At 45.4% G+C, this 15,560-nt stretch overlaps 7 protein-coding genes across 7 annotated transcripts; 4 read left to right on the top strand and 3 right to left on the bottom strand.

Annotated features, from left to right (window-relative positions):
* Positions 1–394: 394 nt before the first annotated feature.
* Positions 395–1,375, top strand: swnH1_0 (Dioxygenase; the record flags this gene model as incomplete). The annotated part of the gene is made up of 2 exons (XM_031153924.1): positions 395–1,147; positions 1,205–1,375. The coding sequence occupies 2 exons, from the start codon at positions 395–397 to the stop codon at positions 1,373–1,375; spliced, it is 924 nt and encodes a 307-aa protein (XP_031001034.1).
* A 763-nt stretch (positions 1,376–2,138) lies between these two features.
* FUM3 (Dioxygenase) lies at positions 2,139–3,008 on the bottom strand (the record flags this gene model as incomplete). The annotated part of the gene is made up of 1 exon (XM_031153923.1): positions 2,139–3,008. One exon carries the CDS (start codon positions 3,006–3,008, stop codon positions 2,139–2,141), a length of 870 nt encoding a protein of 289 aa, XP_031001033.1.
* A 729-nt stretch (positions 3,009–3,737) lies between these two features.
* swnR_0 (Oxidoreductase) lies at positions 3,738–4,791 on the top strand (the record flags this gene model as incomplete). The annotated part of the gene is made up of 2 exons (XM_031153922.1): positions 3,738–3,746; positions 3,826–4,791. The coding sequence occupies 2 exons, from the start codon at positions 3,738–3,740 to the stop codon at positions 4,789–4,791; spliced, it is 975 nt and encodes a 324-aa protein (XP_031001032.1).
* Positions 4,792–5,117: 326 nt separating this feature from the next.
* Positions 5,118–6,720, bottom strand: ARG81_1 (Arginine metabolism regulation protein II; the record flags this gene model as incomplete). Its single annotated transcript, XM_031153921.1, has 2 exons — positions 5,118–5,204; positions 5,308–6,720. 2 exons carry the CDS (start codon positions 6,718–6,720, stop codon positions 5,118–5,120), a joined length of 1,500 nt encoding a protein of 499 aa, XP_031001031.1.
* An 856-nt stretch (positions 6,721–7,576) lies between these two features.
* On the top strand, positions 7,577–9,188 carry HNM1_1 (Choline transport protein; the record flags this gene model as incomplete). Its single annotated transcript, XM_031153920.1, has 2 exons — positions 7,577–7,865; positions 7,903–9,188. The coding sequence occupies 2 exons, from the start codon at positions 7,577–7,579 to the stop codon at positions 9,186–9,188; spliced, it is 1,575 nt and encodes a 524-aa protein (XP_031001030.1).
* A 1,248-nt stretch (positions 9,189–10,436) lies between these two features.
* Positions 10,437–10,886, bottom strand: Rida (2-iminobutanoate/2-iminopropanoate deaminase; the record flags this gene model as incomplete). Its single annotated transcript, XM_031153919.1, has 1 exon — positions 10,437–10,886. One exon carries the CDS (start codon positions 10,884–10,886, stop codon positions 10,437–10,439), a length of 450 nt encoding a protein of 149 aa, XP_031001029.1.
* Positions 10,887–11,419: 533 nt separating this feature from the next.
* fabG_10 (3-oxoacyl-[acyl-carrier-protein] reductase) lies at positions 11,420–12,373 on the top strand (the record flags this gene model as incomplete). Its single annotated transcript, XM_031153918.1, has 2 exons — positions 11,420–11,459; positions 11,628–12,373. The coding sequence occupies 2 exons, from the start codon at positions 11,420–11,422 to the stop codon at positions 12,371–12,373; spliced, it is 786 nt and encodes a 261-aa protein (XP_031001028.1).
* Positions 12,374–15,560: the final 3,187 nt, after the last annotated feature.

Here is a 15,560-nt window from a genome sequence, read left to right as displayed (position 1 = left end):
ATACATCGTGGTATGTTGAGATAGTGCCCTTGAAGCTCTCCATCGCATCAGATAAGGAAAAGGACGCAATTCGTAAAACACCGGCGATGCTTTCCTCACCGGGCCTTGCCAATAGGATTCTTATGTACAGCGATAGGCAACTGAACGCGTTACGGCAATGGAGCGAAGTTCTAGGTCGATAAGGGTTGGACCAGCGGAACAAACTGAGGTGAGGAAGGTGACAGCGAGACACTGCTTCGCCGGTTAGTAGCGGATTCGATCACCACCGACGCACCACAATCTTGAATAAATACAGTACAGAAACCACAGGAAAAGATTTAAAGTTATATTCCCGACGACTGCGGTACATACTTATTACAGACACGCCAAATCTATTCCTACAGAGATTCGGACAATGGCTTTCAACGATGACCGGGACAGACCGTTACCTGAAGTGAAGAGCTTCGATAGTGCTACTGTGACAAATGAAGATATTGTCGCAGCACTGATAAAAGCCGGTGGATGTGTTATTAAAAACGTACTCACTCCGGATGTTTTGGCTGAAATCGAGAAGGACACGAGAGAGCACATCACGGCAGACAAACCTTGGGATGGTACCTTCTTTCCCATTCAAACTCGTCGAGTCAATGGCCTAGCATCAAAATCCAAGATCTTCATGGAGAAGCTAGTGAACAACAAGATCTTGCAAGACTGTTCCGAGACCATGTTGTCCAGTACGGTTCAGAATTGGGTCGGTGATGTTTTCGAGACCAGCACATCGCACCCGCAACTTCACAACACTATTGTCTTTTCGATTGGCCCTGGAGCTGCTCCGCAGCCTTTACATCGCGATGACATGGTACACCATCGTATTCTCCAGCGGAAGGACTCGCTTGATTACACCATGGGCCAGGATAGCGCCATTGGCTTCTTCGTTGGGGGAAAGAAGACCTCCAAGGCGAATGGCGCCACGCGATTCATTCCAGGGTCTCATCTCTGGGATCATGCCACTCCACCATCGGAAGAACTGGCTGTCTATGCTGAGCTGGAAGCTGGAGATGGGTTCATTATGCTCGCGTCATGTTACCATGGTGGATCGGCAAACACGACTGAGGATCAAGAACGCTTGGTGTATAGTTGTTTTATGACGAAGGGATATCTACGTCAAGTAAGAACAGAAGTCTTTCCTTTATCTGAATGTAACCTAGACTAATGCCCTCAACAGGAAGAAAACCAGTACTTGAACAACAAACCAGAAGTTCTCAATCAATTCTATAGCGACGAGATGCTTAAACTCATTGGATACAATCTCAGTGCACCGTTCCTTGGATGGGTTAAGGAGGGCCATCCATTGGCTGCTCTTGGAAGGGAGCAGCCACTGGGAGATATGTATTAAAGTATAGCTGTCTGATTTTGCAAGGAAACAGTGTATTACATATACTTCTTAAAAGTCACACTAAAGCATACAATAAACAAGAAACAAGCCTTCTACTTTAACTCACACATAAGATGCCTATGCGGTTCTATTTGTATTCAACATTAACGTTCATGGGCGGATACGAGCAGATTGCAAATCTGTCTGGGAATGCCAACCCTGTATCACTGAATAGGAGCAGAGTTAGGTATCATATTGAAAGTTAAACGGCAAATGACTGAAACCGCACCTTTTTTATTGTTTATTACTTAGACCGCACTCCTACCAAAAACGCGTGGTATATCCTCAGCTTACGCTTCTATATTGCACGCATTCTCTGCATCGCACATATTCTCTGCATCACACGCTTTTGACTGAGCCGGAAGAAAAAAGCTCCGTCCCTATATGCCCCTTCTTAAGCCTAAAATAGCACTAGCGCCTGCGACTACATCGGCCTTCTAGTAGAGAGCGCGGTCTAAGTAATAAACAATAAAATAGGTGCGGTTTCAGTCATTTACCGAAAGCTAAATTGACAGAGCTACCCTGAAAGCGATTTCTCAATTGCACTTATGACGGTACAAAACTCGATCCTGGGCAATGGTTATATAAGGACAAGGGCAATCAATGTACAGCAACACACAATTTGACAGTCACCAGTCGTAGATGTTCATTCGCTATTATTGGAGTATGATCGGACTTAAGTATTTCCCAGCAAGCTGTCTAAAAGTAACATTATCTTTCCATTTCAAAGTCCAATCTGCGCTCCAAGCTCTTTCACGTCAATACACCACAACCCCGGGGAGCCTTTAGGATACACTGATCGAAATCCAACCATCTGCTGGGCTCGTCGAGACATTGCCTTGACCATCTCCATATCGATCATAAATGGGTACGCTTCCTCTGGAGTAAGGAATCCAGGTTGGAAGGTGAATGCGCATGCGCGTCGATAAAAGTCTGTGGACTGGTTATGGCCACCACCGTGACACACCTTTCCATTAATCAAGAGACAGTCGCCTTTTCTCATCTCAGCTGGAATCGTCATATCGTGATTTCCGCGGTCGTTATAATCAGGCCACTTGTGACTGCCCGGAATAACACGTGTCGCTCCGTTGCGTTCAGTGAAGTCTGAGAGGGCAATCAAAAAGTTGAGAGCGACCTCTGGACCTGCCGGTCCCATAGTAACGAAAGGATGGTGATTTTCCAAGTCACGGTGAAGTGGTTGTGCTGGATTTCCTGGACCGATCTCGATGACCTGCGCTGCACCTAGCCAATAACTGCCAGATTCCGCTTCGAATACTCGAGACGCGATCTCGTGCACGCTGTCTTTATCTAGAAGTTGCTCGCGGAACGTTTTGCTGTGTGTGACGATATTTGTGAGGCGTTTTGTGTTGTTGCCGTGGAACTCAGCCCTTTCGAAGTTGTCGGGAACCTCATAACCCGCTGCAAGTTTATCCAGTGCTGGATCAAGTTCTGCATTCCAGGACTCAACCTGAGCAGCTGTAAGGAAGTCTTCGAGAATGACCCCGCCGTCTTCCGAGATAATTTTGAGAATTTTCTCCGTGGAAGATTTGGCAGGAATCCGGCGAAGGGCCGGTTTGGTAGTGGCGGATGGCATGTTGTTCAATACCGTGTTCTCTTTGAAACGTTCGATGCGTAGACTTTGCTTCGATTGTAACAAAAGAATTCAAACAACTGTTTTTATCACTGGTGGGTATTAGTAGGATGTAGATAGGTGTAAGTACACCTACAGTGGGGTGCAAGGAGTTTAAACCCATGTCTTTGAGGCTAACTTAGAAAAGTAACCGCTTGACTTATTTGCGTTAGATTTATGCCCCTTCTTGCTTTGTTAAGTAACAGCTTGACTTCTCTAGCATCAATCTCAAAGACATAAGTTCAAACTTTTTGCACCCCACTGTAGTCTGTCTACTTGAAAGCAGGTATTATCTATGGTAGTAACGGACGCCGAGGTTTGTTGGGGCAGCTCATAACGATCAGCCTTATCGGATCCATCGCCTTGGGGCTTCGCTGTGACTTACATTTGACAGCATCGGCGTTAGTTCCCGCAGCGCTGTAGCAATGACGTTCGATCGTTTGCTACTTTCTAGCTGCTTTAAGTGTTTCGCAAGTCATAGCGAGGCAACAGCTGGACAACCGATGCCGAGGACCTTAGCATCAATAATGCTTCTCCGAGACAAGAAATTAGTTTGGAGTCACCAACTCCGAGCATCATGCGACAAAGAACAAAGATTGCTAAGCCGTTTCAAAGCAACAGTGGAAATAATTGTTTCTTGTCAATCGAACTCGATTTCTAATCATCAAACTAATTTTACCATATCACATCAAAATGCCCCCCGTATGTCTCTTTCTTCACCTTCTCCTTCACATTTGGAAGAGGTCCTAAATTCACTTTCACCTTACCGTCCCGTTACCAGCGAAGCAACAAAGATAGCAAGTCAACACACCAACCAGTATATATCATGAAGGTGGCAATTGCAGGTGCCGGGGACTTAGCCCGCTACTTCGTCGAGGAACTTCTTGCACAGAAGCATGAAGTAGTTGTTCTATCACGCAGTCCAAAACCATGGTTTAATCGCCCAGACTTAACTTTTCGGATGACCGACTATTCCATTCCTTCACTGGTCAAAGAACTCCATGACTGTGAAGGTCTCGTGTCTGCACTCCTCGATTACTCGATGAACAATGTCAATGTCCATGTCGCACTACTCGAAGCATGCAGACAGTCTCCAAAATGCAAGCGTTATATTCCATCAGAGTACGGCGGAAATATTGACGATTTTCCTGACCAACCGGCTTTCTATTTCGCGAATCATGAACCAGTGCGTAATGCCCTGAAGGAGCAGACGGAAGTAATGTGGACGCTTTTCAACATCGGATGGTTGACAGATTATTTGATTCCCGCAAATCAGCGGTATATTAAAGACATCGGCGACTATCATCCTCTCAATTATCAGAATAACACCTTGAAAATTCCAGGCACAGGGACGGAACCCATTGCATTTACATCCGCAAGAGATGCTGCAAGGGCGATTTCGCGCCTATTCATCACGGACTGTGATCCCTGGGAAAACACCACGTATGTCTGCGGCGAGACGACCACATGGAATGACGTTGCCAGATTACTTGAAGGGCGTGGTCATAGACTACGGAAGAGCCATCGATCGGTTGAAGCTCTAGAGAAGCAGGTCGCTGACGCCAGGTCCGAGGATGAAGTCATTGCTGCTCAATATGAAATCTGGTCAATCTCTGGCTCTGGCTTTCTTCCACAGGAGAAATTGAAACGTCAGGCTGATAAGTACTTCAAGGGCCTGAAGTTCCGGAACGTGGAGGAAATTTTGATTGAGGCAGAGAAGATGATGAACGTTGAGGTTGCTTTGTAGTGCTGTAACCGTCCAGAGCACAAGGTTCAACTAGAATTCCTTGGAAGCATTCTGGCTCCCACTCACTTCCATCATGGGTTTTATGCTGAACGAACATCTGGGAAAGATTGTTCAGAAGACGTGTCGTATTGGCTTCTTCGTATCGGCAAGGCGGGGCCAATGTCGTTAGCAAAGTAGTATATCAATTCCCAGATCCTGCATCACGTCCTGCCATAATATTTTCTGACCACAGTCACTACTATCTCTGCGTCCCCAGACTTCTAAGACTAACTCCTTCACTTGGGATATCGCTCCAATTCCATGCCTCACCTTCCTATCCATGATTTCTACACATCGAAGACGAAGCTCTCTATCTTCTGCTTCACATGCCGTGACGCAGACTGGCCAGAAGAGACCAGCGACAGTTTTGTGTTCTGTGTGTTTTGTGTACGATTCCAAGTGATATAAGCTCTGTTCTACCAAATGTTGTATCTCGTTCAACGGCTGACGTAGAATCGATCGCTGGTAATAAATTACGGCAGAGTAGTAGAGTGCGCAGGCATGACTCCTTGTGATTTGCTCTATATCTTTGGGACCTGGAAATCGAGTAGTGCTAGGGTTGGCAAGGAGTATTTCGTGTTCGATGATAGCGAGCTCTTCCCGGGTAGGTTCAGAGCCAAGGAGCCTGTTGATATCCATAATCATCTTCAGGACTGGCTTCGTCACCCCAAAGAATTTGTCAAGACAGTAAGGATTATCACTGACATCGCTAGTGGCTGAGAACAGTTTGTCAATATTCGGTTTCTGCTTGTGCGTGAGATTAGACGGAAGCTGGATATGGGGGGTCTGTGTATGACCCATTATCTCCAAGCATTCAAACATCTGGTACATGACATGCCCGTATGCGTGGTTACTCCAAACGTCACCAACTTCCCTCAACCATTCTCTTGCTCCTCGCATATGAATTTGCCATTGGCCAGACTGGCCGTTGAGTGTATCTATTGATATCACAAGGATTATTACTGCTAGGATAGCATCGTATTGCTTGTGGGGATTCTGATCAGTCAGACTTTTGCAAAGGTGTCGTAGGCTGGCATGGTAATGATTCGTGGCAATCTCCTTGCTATTCTGATCAGACTGATCTAGTTGTGCGAGATGGAAACCTGCGAAGGCATAGATGATATGCAACAATGCTGCATGACCAGGTAGCTTGTGAGAAGACGCGGCAGCTTCCAAAGCGATTGGTATGACAACTTGTCTGAAGGGGTTGTCGGGATGATCAGTGCATGTCATGATTGAGCTTGCAGAAGTAACCCAGAAGTGCAAAAGCCGTCGCTCTGTGACTGACGACGAGGACAGGAAAGGCTTAAGGAAAGGAAGAAGCCGTTGCTGTAGCATGAGTGTAGGTGTTGGCTGATCCTTGTAACGGCACATAGTCTGAGTTGAAGGCATGGGTTCTAAAATATTCTTCTCCTCAGGCGTACTCGCGGATATTCCTTCACTAAAAGTGGTGATCACTTCGTCGTCTTCAACATCTCCACAGTCTGAGGACCTAGTTGACGTGGAAAGAACCGACGAGCCTGTGAACACTGTGAATGGGCCTAGTTTGATCTCATTGCCGAGACCAACTTGAGCATATTCCTCGAAATATTCTAAGCGATCAAGAATAGAGTTAATGTAGTCATCACTAAAAGTCGGATTGCTCATGTCCTCTTTGCTGAAGAGAATTCGACCATCGAGCGTCGATGGCTGCACACCCTCAGTGCATATAGCATCCTGGCCCCATACCAGTCTAATTCGATATCCGGCGCAACAAAGTTTACTTTTGATGCACCTTTGGCAGACTGGTCTGGTTGCGTCGCATTTCACTCGGCGAGAACGGCAAGTCCAACATCCAGTGAACGTCTTGGTCCTCTTCACTTTTGGCCGGATCCTAGGCGAACGAGCCATGCTAGATTGAAAGATTAATCTTTGCGATCGGTTCACGCAGGGATCTCGAGACACTCACGGGCTTTTCGCATGAGCAGAACACTTTGCAAAGATAAGAGACCAGCGACAGCGAGACCCAGAGTAGCAGGATTCTTGATTCGGGATTTAGCGGTATGATGGAAGATTGATGAATAAAAATTCTATTGGAATCTCACTCCGAGACGAGAAGCAATAGGGAGCTCAGGGATCGAAATATGTAAGTAACAGCGAGGCGGGAATTAACGATGTAAAGAGGGAGATGAACTTAACTACGCTTCACCACTATCGCTTTTTATTAGTGTATCTGGCTGTCGGTTGCCCGATATGGTCCACTTTTGGACTTTCTCTAGTGTTCGCCAGGCCTTTATCTGTGGCGTTTTCTCACTTCGCAATCTCGCCGTCGGCTGCCATATCCACCCTCACCAATTCAGAGCTCGCAAACGGTTTCGACTGCTCTCGATCTGGAGCCGAATGACAAGGCAATTTGACGGTACAATCAAGGTCGACTGATATGGCTTACTCTCACCCATCCCCACTATGTGCGATAGGACTACTTATCGCAGTATCAAGCCTTCGAAGGACTGCTGCGAAGACAACAGCGAGTTCTTTATGATTGAAAACTATAATTGAAAACTAACAGAGATAGAGATAAAGGGATTCATAGTTCGTCCGTCTCATTTCTTTTACATAAAGGTCTCGGTGTTCTTAGTGGTCTCCATACCTGCCAAGTGCATCAACTCAAACTCTTCTTTTAATCAAACAAATACTGCAAAATTTGCTACACTTGCGTTCGTACTCTTTTCGAGGCCGTCATTCCATGGGAGAAGTCAACGAAAATATGGCTCCTAAAGGCGCCGGAGCGGATGACATTTCTGGTCCTGACTATTCGATTGGCGAAGTCGTTGACCACTCTCATGCTTTGGAGAAACGATTCAGCTTAATGAGCACGCTCGGGGTCAACACTTCGATCACTTGCACCCCTCTGGCTATTGGCACCTACCTTTCTGTGGTCATCGGCGTGGGTGGAAGTCCTGTTTTTGTTTATGCTTATCTCGTCGCCGTGACGCTGAATCTCTTGGTCTGCGCCTCGCTCGCCGAGATAGCATCTTCCTACCCACACTCCTCTGGTAAGCTCACAAGCCGCAAATTGGTGTGAGATTTTAGCGAGTCCACTGCTTACTCTCGTCATGCTAGGACAAATCTTCTGGACCGCAATCCTAGCCCCCAAGAAAATTGCGCGTCCTTTGAGCTACCTGGTTGGATATTTGACGTCCGCTGCATGGTTTTTCTGGTCTGCCTCTGCAAGTCTGCTCACAGCTCAATTGACCTGGGCACTTGTCTGTGTTTGCAAGTCTACTTTTGTGGTCCAGCCATGGCACTACTATTTGGTCTATGTTGCCTTCGCCCTCCTCGGTCTACTCCTCAACTGGCCGCTGGTCCGACTCTTTCCATACTTTCTCAAAGGAATGGTGTATTATATCAACGCAGGTGCTTTGTTTATTCTTATTGTACTACTTGTACGGACTCATCCGAAGCAGTCTGCCCATTTTGTCTTCGCTGATTTCGTCAACCTCACCGGATGGAGTTCTGATGGCACTGTGTTTATGCTGGGTTTGCTCCCCGGCGCAGTAGCAGTAAACGGCTTCGACTGTGCTGCGCATTTAACTGATGAACTCCCGAATCCGTCTAGACAAGTTCCACAGGTCATGTTAGGAAACGCCTTATTGTCTGCTGTAACTGGATTTCCCATGATACTAGTCTACATGTTCTGCAACGTCAAACCTGATAATTTGCTTGCGCCTATTGGTGGGCAACCCGTCGCCCAAGTCCTACTAGACGCTCTAGACTCATTGCCCCTTACAATCATCGGCATTCTGGTATTCATCATCACCCTCGCCTCTGCAACAGCATGTACCGTTACAACCTTTAGCCGCGTCTGGTGGTCATTTGCCAGAGAAGGAGGCGTACCCTTCTCGAGATTGTTTGCTCGTGTCAATGAGAACACGAAGCTCCCAGTAAATTCTTTAATCTTTTGTGTCGCAGCCATTATTGTGTTGGGCACCATCCAGCTTGGATCTACGACTGCTATTAACGCCATTCTGGGAGCTTCTATCGTTTGCATATACTCATCCTACGCCATCCCAATTGCCTGTCTCATGATCAACAGGCGCCTAAAGCTACCTGGAACTCACTACTTCAATCTGCGAAGGTTTGGGCCCGTTTGCAATACAATTGCTATCATATGGATGGCATATGAGTTCGTGTGGTTGATGTTTCCACTGTACCTACCTGTTGCTGGCACAACATTCAACTATAGTGTCGCTGTGTTTTCAGGTGTTATTCTTGTTAGTGGAATTAACTGGGTTTTTCATTCGAGGACGTTGTATGTAGTACCCGTAGCTTTGGCGGATGTTGCTCGATCTGTTTCCGATGGCGAACAGAAATGCTGACGGAGAAGTGAATGGGGACTATGCATCGAGAATTTCGACATTCTTGTTTCTTGGATTTCGAAAAGCTTGCGTCTATTAGAATAAATTATACCATAAGACCAATTTAATAAGTAAATTAGAGGTTCTATTCTTGGGCCCTTAACCCCTGCTAGCCCACCCTAAAATATCCTTGATATAGCCTCTAAAACCTTCTTCTAAAGCGTACTAGTTCTACTAATATATTCACTAGGATTAATGTCTAAATATTAAGATATTCAAGCGGCCCTTATTAGGTATAGCATTATTAGGGGCAGAAGATATCTAGTTTTAAAACTATATATTCTTACTTATATCTATTTCTTACCTTAGATATTTTTTAGTTTTGTTTGCTAAGTTATTAATTATATAAGGTGTCGGGACATATTGGGATCTGGGAAACCTTTGAAGTCATGTGACTTAGCGTAGATTACGTAAGCGTAGGGGTTTTACCTCTTCGCAACACTATGTATACGATCGTTTAGCATATTTTGCTAGCGTAGAATTTTGCCTGCCTGGCGCCTCTTATTTAGAGCATAACCAGCTCAGATACCAACTCGTGTTCCGCTCTTGAGTCGGCCGCAAGCTGCGGTGATGCAGAAGCTGTGCGTATGCCCTTGGACGCTAGCGCAAAAATACAGAACGGTGTACCTTTACACCGTGCCGCAGGTGAATGTCCGCCTGGCATAAATCCACATGCTAGCCCAGTCACCCCTGTCAGGCCAGGTAGTAAGCATAAACAGCGGGGCAAATTATACCGCTTGGATTTCTATAACACTTATTTAAAAGGGCTTTTAACTAATATTAGACATTCTAAACCCTATAAGTGTCAGTTCATTATAACTCGCTAGCGTAGGTGCCTTAGTACGCTAAATAGCACTAAATTAGCACTAAGCTCTTTTATATGAAGTAGAAGGGAAATTCTTCAAAAGCGGGGCGAATTTGCATGTTCAACGTCTGCTGAACGACCCTATTTGACCTAGCTAAGCAACCAACATCAGAACATCAGAACATTAGAACCTCAACTACGGACCTACAATTGTAGTGAAGTGACCACCTTGTGATACCAACACTATTAAACCTAGAGCTTAAAATTGGTAGTAGAGAGAGTGTTGCTAAGTGTGTCACAGAACAGGCAATATAGTTCTGATGTACGAAGTACTCTGTTTCATTTGTTATGAGGACCTCTCAGCAAGACAATAAAGCCTCCCAAAATCAATACAATGCAGTGCCTCACGTTACCGGCTCCAGCGCCGCCCATGCAGTGATCTCAATCCTTGCCCCTCCATACAGTGCCGCAACACCAATTCCTGCCCAAGCTGGCCTGTTCTTTCCAAAGTACTTCTCAACAGCCTTGTCCAACGCTTCCATATCCGCATCACCAAAATCCGTCACATGATAGGATGTCATCTGGTATACAGATCGGAAGCCATCTTTCACACCAGCTGATTGTAAAGCGGCTTCAACGTTCGCAAAAGCATTCATGATTTCTTCGGTCAGATCTTTGGGATAGCACATGTTTTCGTCATAACCTGTGGTGCCTGAGGTCACAACGGTGCGGACATTGGAGGGAATGATGACGGCGCTGGATATGTGGAGGAGGTTTGAAAGCTTCTCGCCCAGGCCCGGGGAGTTGAAGGACTTGATTCCAAAAGCATTGAGGGGGCTTGTGTATTCGGCCATTTTGATTTTGGTAGGGGCGCTGTCGTGTTGGCTGGACGGTGTTCAAAAGCTTGTTGGAGTGGATAAGGGTGAACTCTGAAGAATAAGCGATTACAGAATGTGGTGTTCGCAGATAGTATGACAGGTAGGAAGAATAAAAAAGAATTGTGGGTTATATACAGCAAGAAAGCGTTTATGAAGCTTATAGTTTCTATGAGAAGCTTCATCGTGCTCAATGGGAATCATTGCAAGTAACACCGAGGTTGCGATAACCAGTTAGTTATAAGTTGACCACCATAGCGGATACTTGCCTAAGATATGCATAATCAGGGCTGGAAACAGAAATTATCACCGAATTCCCTCATGAATCAAATCCACTGCATGATAAAGGGGGTGAAACTAGGGATCGTTGGCTGGACTGGAATCCGTTAGCTAGGGGCGGGGCCGGTTGGCGCGGAGCGCGTGCCAAACATCGGCAAGCAACCTATCGCGAGGCAGAAATGCCTCGCTGACAGCTTCCAACTGCCTTCCCACCTTTCTCGGAACATGATTAGATGCCTTTCTTGAAAAGCTCGAACGCGCAAGGCGATAAAGGTGATTGTAGAATAAAGGTAATGAGAAGGTATGGCCATTTATAGCAGGCAAAGCGCCCCTTGACGATTTTACATCGACAGATCTAATTGCCTGTTCTCCACCTCCCTTTTGATGCTTCTTCCACCAGACACACAAACTCCATCATGACTTCAACCAAATCTCTGCAAGGTCGGGCTGCGATTGTTACTGGTGGCTCGCGTGGAATCGGAGCAGGAATTGCTCTTGAGCTCGGGAAACGTGGCGCCAACGTGCTCATTACATACAATAACGCCAGTACCCAAGCCAAGGATACCATCTCTAAACTTGAAGCATTGGGGGTGGAGGCAATCGGTGTCCAAGCCAGTGGCAATGATCGAACATCGCCAGATCGAATTGTCAAAGCAGCAGTCGAGAAATGGCAACACATTGACATTATCATCAACAACGCAGGGGCTGGTGACGACTGTCTTCTCAAAGACATGACACACGACTTATGGGACAAAATCCTGGATTGCAACCTTCGCTTCCCGACATTTTTGGTACAGGCAGCAACACCATACTTTGGCTCACAACCCCGGATCGTCAACGTTTCAAGTGTGATTGCCCGAATGGGTGGATCATATACAACGGCTTATTGTGCATCAAAGGCCGCTTTAGAAGGCATCACAAAGGTCTGGGCATTAGAGTTAGGGCAGAAATATGGCGCGATTGTCAATTGTGTCAATCCTGGACCTGTTGCAACAGATATGTGGTTGAGAGATACGGATCCAGCCGTTCTGGAGGAGTGGGACACTAAAATGAAGGAAACCCCAGCTGCGCCTCGGATCGCGGAAGTTGATGATATTGCGCAAATAGTTGCATTCTTGTCCGAGGAGCGCAGCCGATGGTCAACTGGTAGTACAGTGAATGCCAATGGCGGATTGTGTTTTGTCTGACCTGAAAGTTGTTGGTGGGAAGTAGATATTTGCTAGTAATAATCCCGGTGGCAGCTATTCCGACTTTTTACTGCAAGGAACTGGAGAAAACGATACAATGGTTCATTTCGATTAGCGGGTTCTCGGTAGCATAGTTATTTCTGTGATGTGATAATGAATAAACATCCTTAGTTAACATTCTGCGAAGCATATGAAAAGCGCAAGCGTACCAGATGTAGTCCATCTATATTATATAAGGTCTACCTGCGATGCTGAGAGTTTTCTGTTATATTCTTCGAGTTTTTACCTCGAACCAGTCATATGACCTTCAGCAGCATATGTCTTTCAGGTGATCAAGTCCTTCTATGGAATCAAGGAGAATGTGATTACCCAATTGCTGTGTCAGGTCTTGACTGGTTGATAGATACAACAAGGCTGGGATTCTCAATTTAGGATTCTTGCGCAGTCGTCAAGTCGTGTGGCAGGTGCAGGTCACAACGAGCAAGCATCACCCAAACCATGCCACCCATCTGGCAGCTCGAGTGGATAAGAAAATATACGATCTATCTAACTCAAGTTGTCATTTTCATAGATGCCTCATTGAAGACTTATTGGCAACTAAGGGATCATTTGTACGCGCAATGTTAATCGGAATATCTATTGTAAGCAACTATTAATACGTCGCTGTCGGTCGCATCATTGAAATCAATGATAAGGATGTGAGTGAGACTTCATCGAAAAGCTTCTCCATCGCTGGAAAGACATGAAACCCCCTTCTGTTGGGAGCTAATTGATTTGGATTGTGCTCTTGTACTCTGCAGTCTTCATTCACCTCGAACGATTCGCTCTGCCCTAAGTGCCACACATTTCTTAGACGCTCTATGATGTCTTTCACCACTACGACTACTGAAACTACTTCCGTTGGCTATGAAGCAAAAGTATTGACTTACCCACATTTTCTTGCAGTAACTCCCGAGGGGGCAGACAAGGGAATTTACATTTCATCGGCTTTTGACTGACGTTCTTGCAGTATCAGATGATATCTTCCATGTGAAGAGCATATGAGCTGTTAGCCTTTTCAGCCTAGTATTGTGGATTGGCTTCGGGATGAATTACATCAGAGGTACTTGGGACGTTGCTTGTGTTTTTTTAGACACCCCCCAAAGCCAGCGAGGTTAGTGTATTTCACGGGGGCCAATATTAAGGAAGACTTCATATCATACGAGTTGTAGCTCTGTTGTCCTATATATCACAGATTAGAAATTGTAGAACAGCTTAAGACGAAGTTGAAGAAAATTGAGAATCATTACTTCACTAAGTTCCGAGCCCCTCACTTGCAACCTTCTTTGCAAGTATGAGGGAACTGTATGAATCACGGCAGTTAAGAAAGACGTTGGAGCGCTCCCGAATCTTTCTCATTAGTGCCACGGAGCATGCGTTCGGAAGATACTAGAGTATAGGTATTTAGTGACAGCCCGGTATGGTTGGCTGGCGGCTTGTACAGTATGCCAAGAGCTGCCAGGCTGGGCATTTTGTCGGATGTCTTGCGTTGCGAGTTCCGACGCTGCTGTAAAATCTGTTGAGCATCACCATCATGGATTCTGAGCCTCAAGAAATCAATCAGACCTTGACGCCCTCACGTCCAACTATAAGGAGTAGTATCCACCACGCTTCTGATACAGTATCTGCAGCCGTCGTCAATTGATCTGCCTCCACCTCGCCTCGCTTCGCCTCAATCAACAGACGCGTTTCTGGCCCCGGCTCTAAAAGAATTGGCGTCCATTATCAGTCAGTGCAACGGTACGCAGCGTCCACAGCTACAGCGTCCTCGTTATTGTGACGATGACTCAACCCCACAATACCAACCTTGAACTTGGTGCATATAGCCTCTCTCTGCCTTATCTGCTCTGCTCTGGCCTGCCTTCTCTGCTTTAAGCCTTATTACCGTACCTACCTATACCTATTCCTATACACAAGCACAAGGGAAAAGTCCCGACGCTGTTGAACCTTGTTGTCCTCGGGTCCAATATCATCAGCTGTCGTGCAGTCTTGTTTATCTCAGGTGTAAGTCAAGTTTAAGTTCAATTACTGTACTGTTCGTTGCCAACTAAAAAAGGTTCGTTGCTTCCCCCCACCGCACGCGCGAATACCGGTGTTTCTTGACCGGAATCTCGACCCCTCCCAACCTTCTCTTTCCTGTGACCCCGCGCCGCCTTTACTCAGGACAAATCAGGCCCGGCTCAGTTTCGGCTCAAGTCTGTTTAGATCTGCTCACCCATCTTACCATAAATCGTCAAACTTTAACGAGGAGCCCGAAAAGGCCCCATTCCCAGCGGGCCAGCCAGGGGTCCCAAATCTGTTCCTACTGTACACTTATTCCCAGATAGTTATTATCCCAGTCTGCCTACATTTTTATATGAGGAGAAAGATTCAAATAGCATTTTCTCGTTTATTAATAGGGTCTTCGACAAGTCCTCGAGAAGTGCCCTCTACCGCCACAAGTGGAGTAAAGATAGGGCACCGTGCCTCAGGCACCCAGAGCTCGGTTAGTTGCCCAACTCGCACCTTATATATAAAAAGGATAATTCCCGCAGAGCTATCAATCCCTCGAATTATATAAAATAAATTAGTTTGTATTGGTATCACAGGTTGATATCCGTGATCACTTCTCTATACTACGTAGTAGACTTGATTCTGGTTGATGTTGCTTTTGACTTAACTTGTATTCGATATATCTAGCTAAGTGTAAAAGACAAGGCGATGGAGGTTATGCCTCTGCATCGCTTAGTCATCGGCGCTGGTGTCATGTGACTGCATGTGACCATATATCCCGATAGTTTGATATAATAATACTGTATAAAATATGAATAACTTTTAAAGCTATTTAGCTTCAGATAGCTATTTGTTATAAATAAGTTATATATATATAGAGGCTTAATATAGTATTTAATAAGTTTAATAAAAAAGAGAGAAGAATTTTTATTTAAATCTAAAAAAAAGTAAGCGCTTCCTAGTTAAGGCTTAGTAAGCTAAGTATAGGCATAGCTTATACTTTATTTTTAAAGCTTATCTTTTATATTACTCTCTTTTTTCTACTAGTTTATAAATAGTAAATAATCTATTAGAAATTAAATAATATAATAAAAACTATAATAATAAATAATTTAAATCTATAGATATTATACTACTATTCCTCTTATAAACTACC

This window comes from Lachnellula hyalina, assembly GCF_007821495.1.
Source record: "Lachnellula hyalina strain CBS 185.66 chromosome Unknown contig00304, whole genome shotgun sequence".
In the NCBI taxonomy this organism is placed as follows: domain Eukaryota; kingdom Fungi; phylum Ascomycota; class Leotiomycetes; order Helotiales; family Lachnaceae; genus Lachnellula; species Lachnellula hyalina.
The sequence above is the reverse complement of the archived record's forward strand: the minus strand, read 5'-3'. Positions and strand labels throughout refer to the sequence as shown.